Raw genomic sequence first — 14,214 nt, 5'->3', positions numbered from 1 at the left:
CACACACACACTCCCTATTACATTCTATTGTCTCACACACACACTCCCTATTACAATCTATTGTCTCACACACACACACTGTTACATTCTATTGTCTCACACACACACTCCCTATTACATTCTATTGTCTCACACACACACACTGTTACATTCTATTGTCTCACACACACACTCCCTATTACATTCTATTGTCTCACACACACACTCCCTATTACATTATATTGTCTCTCACACACACACTGTTACATTCTATTGTCTCACACACACACTCCCTATTACATTCTATTGTCTCACACACACACTCCCTATTACATTCTATTGTCTCACACACACACACACTGTTACATTCTATTGTCTCACACACACACACTGTTACATTCTATTGTCTCACACACACACACTCCCTATTACATTCTATTGTCTCACACACACACTCCCTATTACATTCTATTGTCTCACACACACACACACCCTATTACATTCTATTGTCTCACACACACACACTCCCTATTACATTCTATTGTCTCACACACACACTCCCTATTACATTCTATTGTCTCTCACACACACTCCCTATTACATTCTATTGTCTCACACACACACACTCCCTATTACATTCTATTGTCACACACACACACACTCCCTATTACATTCTATTGTCACACACACACACTCCCTATTACATTCTATTGCATCAAACACAGCAAACTCCACACCCACAGCAGCAACTTCCAAACCACGCCCACTCAGGGACGTCACGTGACCCGAACCAGTTCTGAATTGTCCCTTTTGGTGACATCACCAGTCTCCTGCAAATCACAAGCTGTGAGGGCGGTGACGGAATCAGACAGCGCCGGGGAAGGAAGAGACGTTGTGGGCAGTTCGTGCCGGTCACATTGGGCAGCAGCATGTACCGAGTTATCAGTCGGGCAGGGAGAGTCCTGCTGCGGGTAAGTGATCCCAACATCCCTACACTATATGAGTCTGGCCTGGGACTCTCCCCCTATACACTCAGTGGTACAGTCCCACCACCCCTGTATATAGTGAGTGAGCCCAGTCTTATATTAACCCCTGTGTGTCCAGCCATGGGAATGTATATGCAGTCACGTGTCGTACAGTGTATATCACATGTGTGTCCCACGTGTCTGTAGCCATCCACTCCCCTATCAGACTGCTCTGACTGTCACTTCTCTATTTGTGACACTTTATACATGAAATACCCCTAGAGTCAGTCACATGGGGATTGTCTGCACTGAACTTGCACCAATCATGTCTCATTATATTTACTTTCCCATCATCACCTAAAGCATTTTTATATTATTATTATGATTATATTCCAGGCCTGACTTATGAACTAACATTATTATGATATACACGTGACACATTATTATATAGTATATTTCTATTGCAGGGGAGACTCCAGCCAATAACAACTTGTAATGTCACCTGATATCCCTCTCTCATTCCATCTTGTTGTTCTATTGGCAGAATATCATACAGTCTATTTATTATTCTTATTTGCACATTTATACTTCTACCCACAGGGCTCACAAGTCCAGCCCCCCACAATGTGTAATACACAGGCCCAGCGATGTCTGACCTCCGGCCTCCCCATGAACACCGTCATTCTGTTTGTGCCTCAGCAGGAGGCCTGGGTGGTGGAAAGGATGGGACGTTTCCATCGCATGTTGGAGCCTGTGAGTATCTGTCCCTCTATTAACTCTCTCTCCAGCAGATTTACCTACATCTGTGGGACAGCAGACATCAGGGTCATAGATTGTAAGCTGCTGGAGACAGAGATCTGATTGCTATTGTTTATTTGGATTTACAATATGTAAATGTGCCCCATTTTTGTAATTTAATTGGTTAGAATGGGCCATAATCAGAAAGGGGAAGAAACCCTATTTACAAAATCCAGAAGGGTAACAGTCTCCCTGCTATAGTTCCAGGGGTACCCAGGGTACAAATAAGCACTTTCCCCAAATCTTCCCCTAACTGGCCTTCAGACTGGGCCCCCTTAGCTCATAACAAGGTTACAGATATATAGAAACATTGGGGTGTCACCCTGCTATAGTTCCAGGGGTACCCAGGATACAAATAAGCACTCACCCCAAATCTCCCCCTAACTGTCCTTCAGACTGGGCCCCCTTAGCTCATAACAAGGTTACAGATATATAGAAACATTGGGGTAACAGTCACCCTGCTATAGTTTCAGGGGTACCCAGGGTACAAATAAGCACTTTCCCCAAATCTTCCCCTAACTGACCTTCAGACTGGGCCCCCTTAGCTCATAACAAGGTTACAGATATATAGAAACATTGGGGTGTCACCCTGCTGTAGTTCCAGGGGTACCCAGGGTACAAATAAGCACTTACCCCAAATCTCCCCCTAACTGACCTTCAGACTGGGCCCCCTTAGCTCATAACAAGGTTACAGATATATAGAAACATTGGGGTAACAGTCACCCTGCTATAGTTCCAGGGGTACCCAGGGTACAAATAAGCACTTTCCCCAAATCTCCCCCTAACTGACCTTCAGACTGGGCCCCCTTAGCTCATAACAAGGTTACAGATATATAGAAACATTGGGGTGTCACCCTGCTATAGTTCCAGGGGTACCCAGGGTATAAATAAGCACTCACCCCAAATCTCCCCTTAACTTATTCACTCTCCAGAATTTAAAAAGCCTTTGTCCCAATTTTATGCGCAACTAATCCAGGCAGGTAGCACCCCTCTTAATCAGCTATGTGCAAAATGGCAAAGGGATGTTCCGCAGATTACAGACGAAATATGGGAGAATGTAATTGGCACAGCATTTGACGGGGTCATCAGTAGTAGGGACAAAATAACTCAATTGAATTACTTGCACAGGATATATATTACCCCGCAGAGGCTTACTAAATTTAAACCTGACCTAGTACCAGAATGCCCAAGTTGCAAACATAACCCGGCAGGCTTTATACACATGGTGTGGGAATGTCCACTTATACATGAATATTGGGAAAAGGTACTACAGGTAATTCGCACAAGAACTGATATCTCACTACCAATGGACCCTATTGTATTGATACTAAATCAGACAGAGGATCTGCCCCTTGGAAGGGCACATCGCACTCTCATATCAATTCTTTGTATGTATGCTAAAAAGTTAATTGCTATGCACTGGAAATCAGAAAGGGGGCCTACCTCGCAATTGAGGGAACAATATGTTGAGAATACCATTCCACTATACAAATTGACCTATATAAAAAGGGGGTGCCCGGGGGAAATTTAATAAAGTCTGGGATCTCTGGATGGATGATGATCCTGAGATAGAGACACCTTGATCGGGCTATAATAGGTACTATTGTGGAATACTTGAGAGTATCAACGGTTTAGCGCGGGTTGGTTTCCTCTCTCTGTGTCTGGCACTGGCACCCAATTTCAGGACCTGGGGGGAAAATGTGGGAAAGAATGACACCATGCTTTTTGTTATAATTTATGTTACTTTATTTTGAACAGTTTATTTTTTGTTTGTTTGAAGTAACTAACTACAGACCATGTATAAGCATCCATTAGCATACTGTACAACTGTTCCGACAATGTATGTATGACAATGCTTTTGTGTGCTCAATAAAAAAATTGTTAAAAAAAAATCTCCCCCTAACTGGCCTTCAAACTGGGCCCCCTTAGCTTATAACAAGGTTACAGATACATAGAAACATTGGGGTAACAGTCATCCTGCTATAGTTCCAGGGGTACCCAGGACACAAATAAGCACTCACCCCAAATCTCCCCCTAACTGACCTTCAGACTGGGCCCCCTTAGCTCATAACAAGGTTACAGATATATAGAAACATTGGGGTAACCGTCACCCTGCTATAGTTCCAGGGGTACCCAGGACACAAATAAGCACTCACCCCAAATCTCCCCCTAACTGACCTTCAGACTGGGCCCCCTTAGCTCATAACAAGGTTACAGATATATAGAAACATTGGGGTGTCACTCTGCTATAGTTCCAGGGGTACCCAGGGCACAAATAAGCACTCACCCCAAATCTTCCCCTAACTGACCTTCAGACTGGGCCCCCTTAGCTCATAACAAGGTTATAGATATATAGAAACATTGGGGTAACAGTCACCCTGCTATAGTTCCAGGGGTACCCAGGGAACAAAGTAGTGAAGAAAGAGACTGATGTTCTTCTGCTTAGGAAAGATGTGAAAGAAACTGACCAGCAGGTGGCGCTGTTGTACCAAAATTCATTCATATTAACAGTACATGTATCCTTTAATATTTTGGAATTAAAAAATAAATAAATAATGAATGTACATTGCAAAAGTGCTTAGAATAGCCCCCTCATCAATTTCAATTTTACATTCACTTATTTTAAAGGTTTACTTGTCCTTTAATGTTCTGTACATTCTTTCCTTTATGCCCCTCGTGTGCTACCGGACAGTCCTTTTGTTTTGTTGAGAAGTGGAAATACTGGGTGACACTGGCATGGGTAGAAAAGTGAGGGGTACTGCTGAATAGAAAAAAACACCAAGTTAAAATCAGATTTATGCTGCTGTATTGTACAGAATTGGAGCGGCTATAGGAAACAGCGGCAGGGCTAGTGTGGGGTCTCCTCTTGTTTGCTTAGAATTTAGGGACCTGCAAAAGGGAAGGGCCACTGAAATGATGTCTGTCAGCCTGACTCCCGGAATCTTGTAGCCCAATGGCATGTGGGATTGGGGGCACTTTAGAGCTTATGGTTTGGTGATGTCAGTCATTGGTTTTAAAGGGGAAGGAAAGCTACAGTGGCAGTTTATTGCCAATAGATTAGCCACAATAGTACAAGCTATAAGAGTATATTTATTCTGCAGAATGCTTTACCATACCTGATTAACAGCTCTAGAAACACTCTCTGTTTGTTTTGGATAGCAGCTGCCATATTATCTTGGTGTGACATCACTTCCTGCCTGTATCCCTCCCTGCTCACTCATAGCTCTGGGCTCAGATTACAGCAGGGAGGGGAGGGAGAGAGGAGCAAACTGAGCATGCTCAAGCCCTAGCCCTGGAGGTTTAAGCTGAAAACAGGAAGTCTGATACAGAAGCCCATGAATACACAATAGAAGGAAAGAAATGTGCTGTTTCTTTTGACAGAGGACTCAGAGCAGCATTACTTTGAGGGATTACTGGTGTATTTATATAGACCTTTCTGATAAAGCTTACTTGCGTTTAACGTTGCCTTCCCTTTATTCAGCATCACTGATTGCTATAGCAGGAATTGGGGGTGGGGATATGTGCCCCCCAACTATGGCAGAAATGACCCAGTGTTCCATTGGTGTAAAATCCTTCTACAAGTCCTATCTATCCTGAACTGTTATTTCTCTCTTTCAGGGCCTGAACGTGCTCATTCCTGTCCTGGATCGGATCCGATATGTTCAGAGTCTGAAGGAAATCGTCATCAATGTCCCTGAGCAGTCGGCAGTTTCACTCGGTGAGAAGGAGACGGGATCCAATCACAGCGCTTCCACACTAAGAAGCTTTTATATATAATATTTAGGGGGTTATTTATTAAACTGTGAATCCCAAAAACTTGAAAATATTAGTGTTTTTTTTACTATAAAATCCAAACTTTTAGTGGAAAAAAAAAATTATTCGGGATTTATTATACCCTGAGGATGGAAAAAGTCTGAATCCGAAAATCTGGCATCTCAGGCCTGCCGATGTTTTATATATGGGAAAAGTCCCGAAGATATTTTGCTCGGCGCTGGGTTTCGTGCAATAATCCGAAGATTTTGTGGTTTTCTGGCAAAAGTCATCTTGTTTCATGAATTCACAGAAGGATTAGGAAATATTAGTAAATGTCTCCCAATTGTGGCTTCTTTTTCTGCAGATAACGTCACCTTGCAGATTGATGGAGTACTGTACCTCCGGATCTTGGACCCATACAAGGTACCGGCTCCTGGTGTCTCTCAGTTTTGTGGTTTGTATTCCATAACCCCGACTACATGTTGCAGTTGGTCTGTAACAAGTGCTATAAGAATCAATAGCAGACGCTGCTTAGTGTTTGTGTTGATGTCATTGCAATTTATAAGAATGGAAGGGTTTAGTTGGCCTTTAATTACTGATCTCCAAGGGGGTGGGGGTTCCTGCACCCTAAGTGATGAGCGTAACAGAAGGAAACTCTTTGTCTCTATCCTCAGGCAAGTTATGGGGTGGAGGACCCAGAATACGCCGTCACCCAGTTGGCACAAACCACCATGCGCTCGGAGTTGGGCAAACTGACTCTGGACAAGGTCTTCAGGGTGAGTTTTATTCATTTCTATTAAACTAATGGAGGGTCTCTCTTTATAACTAGGAAGAATTTTTTCTTATTCAGCTGTTGCCATTGTAATATAATAAGTATTTGTCTCTATCAGGAGAGAGAATCGCTCAATGCCAACATTGTGGCTGCAATAAACCAGGCGTCGGACTACTGGGGCATCAAGTGCTTGAGATACGAGATCAAGGACATTCACGTGCCCCCCAAGGTGAAGGAAGCCATGCAGATGCAGGTAGGTTCTTGGCGAGACTGATGAAAGGAAAGATCACGGCTAATCGTGGTGTAAATCGTTATCTGTGGCCTTTACTTTGTGGCTATTACTACAGGTGGAGGCTGAGAGGAGGAAGAGGGCGATGGTGCTGGAGTCTGAAGGGACCAGAGAGTCGGCCATAAATGTGGCAGAGGGACAGAAACAATCCCAAATTCTGGCCTCTGAGGCGGAGCGAGCGGAGCAGATAAATAAAGCTGCAGGTAAGTGGCCCCTTCTTACTCTCTGGAGCATGAGAAAATACCATTCCAACCTCCTTGTTGCAGTTAAAGGAACAGTTCAGTGTAAAAATAATAACTGGGTAAATAAATAGACTGTACAAAATAAAAAATGTATCTAATATAGTTAGTTAGGCAAAAATGTAATGTATAAAGGCTGGAGTGAGTGGATGTGTAACATAATAGCCAGAACACTACTTCCTGCTTTTCAGCTCTCTAACTCTGAGTTAGTCAGTGACTATAAGGGGGGCCACATGGGACATTTCTGTTCAGTGAGTTTGTAATTGATCCTCAGCATTCAGCTCAGATTCAAAAGCAACAGATATGTCCCATGTGGCCCCTCCTCAAGTCACTGATTGGTTACTGCCTGGTAACCAATCAGTGGAAAGCAAGAGAGCTGAAAAGCAGGAAGTAGTGTTCTGGCTATTATGTTACACACCAGTCACTCCAGCCTTTATACATTATATTTTTGGCTAACTAACTATATTAGATACATTTTGTTATTTTGCACAGACTATTTATTTACCAGTTTTTATTTTTATACTGAACTGTTCCTGGTTCAGTCCAAGGGACCAGTATCTTCCCATCCCCCCAGGCACAACAGACGCTCCTCTGTGTGTTTCAGGGATTGGTCCAGTCATCACAAATATGACCCGTTTGCAAAACCAACCAGAGAAAGTCTGGAGCATGGCACATAGTATTTATACTGACTTGGTCTATTTCTCCCTATTAGGTGAGGCCAATGCCATCCTGGCTAAAGCAAAGGCTCGTGGAGAAGCCATAAAGATGGTGGCGGAGGCATTGACACAGCAGGTAACACTGCGGAACTACTGAGATAGTTACCCTATAACTAATGTTTAACCCATGCAGTGCTGAGTCAAATCTAAGGGGTGCCCCCCTTCTTCTGCTTACCCCTATTCCTGGGCCTGTCTGTGGGAGTGAAGAACATCTCCCTAAAATTAATGTAGAACCTGAGGGCGGGCAGCAGTTACCATGGGAACTGGGTGGGGGTCATAGATAACCATATAACTCATGTTTTATCAGGACCTTGACCCAAGTTACTGTATAACTGTGTTAAGCAGTGTGAATAATAACTAATTATCAGCAGTTAATCTGCGGGTGAGTGTTCTCCTTTCATTCATTGATAAAGTGGATCATTTTGGATGTTGAAAGGATTGATGCATTGCACAAAGACGCCATTAATAGGCTGAGCGCGGATCTTCACAGTTGTATACCAAGTTACTGTATAAACGTTTAAAGGAGAACTAAACCCTAAAAATGAATGTGGCTAAAAATGCCATTTTTTATATAGTGACACTCGCATGCTCAGTGGGCTCTGATTGGCTGTTGAGAAGCTAAGCTTAGGGCTCGTCACTAATTATCCAGCAGAAAATGAGCTTCCCTGGCTGTAATATAAGCTGATGCTACAGGTTTGCTGATTATTCAATTCTGATGCTAATTGCACTGGTTTCTGTGCTGCCATGTAGTAATTATGTGTATTAATTACTAATCAGCCTTATATTGTGACATTTCTATTCTATGTGTACTGTATATTGTGAGTGGCTCCCTAAGCTCAGTAAGTGACAGCAGCACAGAGCATGTGAATCAGTGAATCAGCAGAAAAGAAGATGGGGAGCTACTGGGGCATCTTTGGAGACACAGATCTTTACTGCTAAAGGGCTGTGGTTGCCTTGGGCTGGTACAGAAGCACAAAACATCATGTACAACATTTCTACCTACTTCTTTAGTTCTCCTTTAATATAAGGAGTGCCCACATTACGGTCCCTGAGTGTCTCAGGAGTTGTTCTACCCCCCAATGTAAACCAATGAGCACAATGTTCTCTCTCTCCCCAGAATGGCAATGCTGCCGCGTCCCTCACTGTGGCTGAACAATACGTGTCGGCCTTCTCCAATCTCGCTAAGGAATCCAACACCATTCTGCTTCCATCCAACACTGGAGACATAACCAGCATGGTGGCCCAGGTAAGATCTCCCCATGATTAGACTTCAGGCCAAAAAGCACTTTCCCAGGGTCCATCTGACACTTGTGTTCTTTATCTCTCAGGCAATGGGCATTTATGGAAAACTGACCCAGCAGTTACCGCAGATCAAAGCCACAGAGAGTGACGGCACAATGGGCACCGAGACACAAGAGAAGGATCAACATTAGCCGCGCAATTGTACCACATGGCCACCAGCATGGACTCTCCCTGAAATGTCTGGCTCACTGATTGGATTTTTTCTTTTTATAAATGGAATTTTGGTTATGTAATATATTATCAGTGGGATCTCTTTGTCTTGTGCTGTTCTTCCTCTCATGAGTAGAAGAGTAACTGCCGGGACAGAGCAGTGAGAAGACAGAACCTTTTGACCGATAAATAAATAACAGTGCGAAACCGAGACGATAAACCCAGTGAATGGGGCCAACATGTGCCCGTGTGACTCACTGATCTACTTTATTTGTGTCTTATTGACTATACACAACCCTAACAACCTGCACTCACTACACACTCACTATACACTCCATTGCTCCCTAATTGTGCTTAGTACAGGGAATACCTATGTACCATAGTTTTATGGGATCTCTCTGTACAGACTATGAGCAAACTTAGGGGACTGTTCCTGCTGAATTGTGCTTAGTACAGGGAATACCTATGCTGCCATAGTTTTATGGGATCTCTCTGTACAGACTATGAGCAAACTTAGGGGACTGTTCCTGCTGAATTGTGCTTAGTACAGGGAATACCTATGCTGCCATAGTTTTATGGGATCTCTCTGTACAGACTATGAGCAAACTTAGGGGACTGTTCCTGCTGAATTGTGCTTAGTACAGGGAATACCTATGTACCATAGTTTTATGGGATCTCTCTGTACAGACTATGAGCAAACTTAGGGGACTGTTCCTGCTGAATTGTGCTTAGTACAGGGAATACCTATGCTGCCATAATTTATGGGATCTCTCTGTACAGACTATGAGCAAACTTAGGGACTGTTCCTGCTGAATTGTGCTTAGTACGGGGGAATACCTATGCTGCCATAGTTTTATGGGATCTCTCTGTACAGACTATGAGCAAACTTAGGGACTGTTCCTGCTGAATTGTGCTTAGTACAGAGGAATAACTATGCTGCCATAGTTTTATGGGATCTCTCTGTACAGACTATGAGCAAACTTAGGGACTGTTCCTGCTGAATTGTGCTTAGTACAGGGAATACCTATGCTGCCATAGTTTTATGGGATCTCTCTGTACAGACTATGAGCAAACTTAGGGACTGTTCCTGCTGAATTGTGCTTAGTACAGGGAATACCTATGCTGCCATAGTTTTATGGGATCTCTCTGTACAGACTATGAGCAAACTTAGGGACTGTTCCTGCTGAATTGTGCTTAGTACAGGGAATACCTATGCTGCCATAGTTTTATGGGATCTCTCTGTACAGACTATGAGCAAACTTAGGGGACTGTTCCTGCTGAATTGTGCTTAGTACAGGGAATACCTATGCTGCCATAGTTTTATGGGATCTCTCTGTACAGACTATGAGCAAACTTAGGGGACTGTTCCTGCTGAATTGTGCTTAGTACAGGGAATACCTATGCTGCCATAGTTTTATGGGATCTCTCTGTACAGACTATGAGCAAACTTAGGGGACTGTTCCTGCTGAATTGTGCTTAGTACAGGGGATACCTATGCTGCCATAGTTTTATGGGATCTCTCTGTACAGACTATGAGCAAACTTAAATCAAACGTAAATCTTTCCTAATACCTAAGAGGCACAGAGCATTATAACTATTAAAGGGATTGTTCACCTTGTAAATTAACTGTTTATATGACAACTTAATTTCAGCAATCTGGTTGCTAGGGTCCATTACGCTAGCAACCATGCACTGATTTGAATAAGAGACTGGAATATGAATAGGAGAGGCCTGAATAGAAAGAGGAGTTATAAAAAGTAGCAAAAACAATACATTTGTAGTCTTAGAGAGCATTGGTTTTAGATGGGGTCAGTGACCCCTTTTGAAAACTGGAAATAGAAGAAAAAGGTATAATTTAAATAAAGAAGACCAATTGAAAAGTTACTTAGAATTGAAGACAACATTTCAAAAGAGAGATGTGAGTACCTCCAACAATAATGAATCAATCAGTTAAAAAATTGAAACATTTATTAGGACATAAGAACAAGAACGCGTTTCATGCCTGCTGGGGGCACTTACTCATAACCTATAAGCAGAGGTGGAGGACAGTAGCAAAGTCTACAGGTGGCTGGACAGTGCCATTGGCAGAATGGAGAGTTGGAGAATCTGGTGTTTAGTGGCTCAGAGAATGGCACTAGCCACATGGCTATAGTAGTGGCCAATCACCTCAAAGGCAAACTAAACAGATCCAGGAAGCTGCTGTGCCAGAGGTTGGACTTCTTGTCCATGAAGAGTAAGAGCCCAGTGATCTGTGTGTTGCTGAGCAAAGACCCTCTGGACAGAGCCCACGGACCAGGAGCCCAGCTACAGCACCCAACACCTACAGCACCCAGCTACAGTACCTAACTACAATACCCAGCTACAGCACCTAACACCTACAGAACCTACAGCAACCAGCACCTACAGCACCCAACTACAATACCCAGCTACAGCACCTAACACCTACAGCACCTACAGCAACCAGCACCTACAGCACCCAACTACAATACCCAGCTACAGCACCTAACACCTACAGCACCTACAGCAACCAGCACCTACAGCACCCAACTACAATACCCAGCTACAGCACCTACAGCAACCAGCACCTACAGCACCCAACTACAATACCCAGCTACAGCACCTACAGCAACCAGCACCTACAGCCAGGGCAGCCATCAGGGGGGGAGAGTTGTAGGGGGCCCCGAGGATAAAGGGGGCCCGGCCATGCCACACTTACTTGATTAGTCGGGCCCCCCATCTTTCTGAGAGCTGCTGACTTCAGGAAGGCATGGACGTTTAAGGGGCCCTGGCCACCAATTTTCTCATAATGTGGGGGGCCCTGGCCACCAATTTTTTTCTCTCATGTGGGGTCCTAGCCGCCCATATTTTTTAATGGGGGGGCCCTGGCCACAAATTTTTTTTATGGGGGGCCCTGACCACCAATATCTTTTTATTTTTTATTAACATGTGGGAACCCTAGCCACCAATATTTTTTTTGTTTTTTTACTGTGTGGTGGGGGGCGGACCTGTGGGGTGGGAAGGGTGGACCTGTAGGTGGGGCTTACAGTGGGCACAGCCCAGGGGGCCCAGGAAATTTTGTCGTATGGGGCCCTGCAATTTCTGATGGCGGTCCTGCCTACAGCACCCAACTACAATACCCAGCTACAGCACCTAACACCTACAGCACCCAGCTACAGTACCAAGCGCCTACAGGAGTATGAATAAATAAAGTAAATTACAATTGTTTCTTTGTTTATCTAAAATTGTTACAGTTTTTTCTTTGTTAATCTTAAATTGTTACAAATGTATCTAGGTACAGCTGCTGAGTGTTCTGGGCTCTCTGCCAAAAGCCTCTTATTTTCAAGCTCTTGCTTTTATTGTACAGGTATAGTGTTTCCCTCCCTTTATATTCTTCCTATACTTCATTATTCATGTGTTACAAGTTATTACATCCCAGCCTGGTTGTCCTATAGATTCTCTGGATCTTGTGCCCTTAAATATAATAGTGAATATAATTGAAAGGGAGCCGGGTATCATATCTGCTGGGCATGTCAGATAATTCAGCCTTAGACACAGGTTACTGGGCATGAATCTTGGCCAATTCTAAGCAACTTTTCAATTACTCTTCATTTTTTATAGTTTTCAAGTATTTGCCTTTTTCTTTTTCCAGCTTTCAGATGGGGGTCACTGACCCAATCTAAAAAACATATGCTCTGTAAGGCTACACCTTTACTATTGTTACGTTTTTGTATTCCTCACCTTTCTATTCAGGCCTCTCTTATTCATATTCCAGTCTCTTATTCACATCAGTGCATGGTTGCTAGGGGTATTTGGACCTTAGCAAGCAGATTTCTGAAACTGCAAACTCGTGAAAAAAGCGAAATAACTCGAAAACCACAAATCATAAATGAGAAAATAAATTGCAAATAATAATATCCCTCTCTGCATCTTAAATGTGAACAACCCCTTTAACCCTTGCTATTCATATATTTTTTGCTTTCCTGGGTAGCAGAGCTTGCAATCTAGGTAGCGTTATTAGATGTGACAGGGGTGGAAAATTTCTGGCTGCAGTGGGATGTGGTTTGTGCTCCTGGTGATATGAGAGCACCTATTGATCAGAGTTCAAATTTGTGTAATTGTAAAGTTTTTCCTACTTTAAATAAATTAAAATGTTTATTTATTAAAAAATCTAAATTTGATGGAATAAAATCATGAAAAACAACTAGAATCTAGACCAAAAAATCTCCAGCCCCTCCCCTTCATTTGCTGTGCTGAATGCCTGGTAGGGTTGCCGCCTCCTCATTAGCATAACATGGTGATGTCAGCGGGAGACAAGCACAACGATGTAATAGAAGCCCACGCCCCTCCCCCACAGCTCTCTGCCCCAGTCTAATTAAGTCTCGGCCCAGGCCTAGGACGGCAATATTTTAGGGGCGGCGTGCCATCCAGCCACATCCCTAAGGAACAGTGGGGACTGAAAGCTTCCCAGTGCTCCGGTGCTTGAGATCATGCAGGGAGGGTACACTGAGAGACCGGCGCTAGGACCATGCAGTGGCCAGGGGGGGAGCGTGCACGCAAGAAGCGGCCGGCACTGGGACCATGCAGCTTTGGGGCACCACTTTGTTAAATCTTAACAATATTAAATATAGTTTCCGGTAATTTGTATTACCCTTGAAAAAAAACCCTTGGCCCGCCCACAATTCGCTCAGAACGTCCCTTTTTTTTGTTCTTCTGGACATTGCGCAATGTTGCTCCACCCCCTTTGGCATCACAGACCGCCCCTCCACCAGCTAGTAATCTTTTTCAGAAAAGGTGGCAAACCCTGATGGTGTCCCTGGCTATAGACATTGTGTTTATGCATATCTCCCAACCAGGCCCGGATTTGTGGTGAGGCCACAGGGGCCTAGGGCGGCACATTTTTTGGGGTGTCATGTCAACTAGCAGCTCACTGGGGATCTGCTGCTCCTCAATACTCCAGCGCTCTTACACCTGCGTGAGTAGTGCAGCCCAGCAAATCTGGCGCTGATCCCAACTGTCCCGTTTTCAGAGCGACAGTCCCTCCTTTGACAGCTCAACCCGCAGTCCCTCGATTGTACTGGAAAGTCCCGATTTCTCTGCACTGAACAGCCAGAAAAAGAAACAAAGCTTCTCACTTAATTTGTGTTTGGCAGAGAGCCCAGAACAGCCACAACTGCAGATAAGATACTTTTGTAACAATTTTGGGATAAGCAAATAAGTAATTGTAACAATATAAGATAACAGGTCCCTTGGG

At 43.8% G+C, this 14,214-nt stretch overlaps 1 protein-coding gene across 2 annotated transcripts; it reads left to right on the top strand.

The window, feature by feature from the left end:
• The first annotated feature begins 792 nt into the window (after positions 1-792).
• On the top strand, positions 793-9,062 carry stoml2.L (stomatin like 2 L homeolog). Of its 2 annotated transcripts, none has more exons than XM_018250327.2 (10): positions 793-950; positions 1,545-1,697; positions 5,361-5,460; positions 5,860-5,918; positions 6,170-6,262; positions 6,386-6,520; positions 6,615-6,759; positions 7,508-7,587; positions 8,629-8,757; positions 8,840-9,062. In XM_018250327.2, the coding sequence occupies exons 1-10, from the start codon at positions 909-911 to the stop codon at positions 8,942-8,944; spliced, it is 1,041 nt and encodes a 346-aa protein (XP_018105816.1). In that variant the 5' UTR covers positions 793-908; the 3' UTR covers positions 8,945-9,062.
• Positions 9,063-14,214: the final 5,152 nt, after the last annotated feature.

This window comes from Xenopus laevis, chromosome 1L (assembly GCF_017654675.1).
Source record: "Xenopus laevis strain J_2021 chromosome 1L, Xenopus_laevis_v10.1, whole genome shotgun sequence".
In the NCBI taxonomy this organism is placed as follows: Eukaryota; Metazoa; Chordata; class Amphibia; order Anura; family Pipidae; genus Xenopus; species Xenopus laevis.
This window is presented reverse-complemented; position numbering and strand designations above follow the sequence as displayed.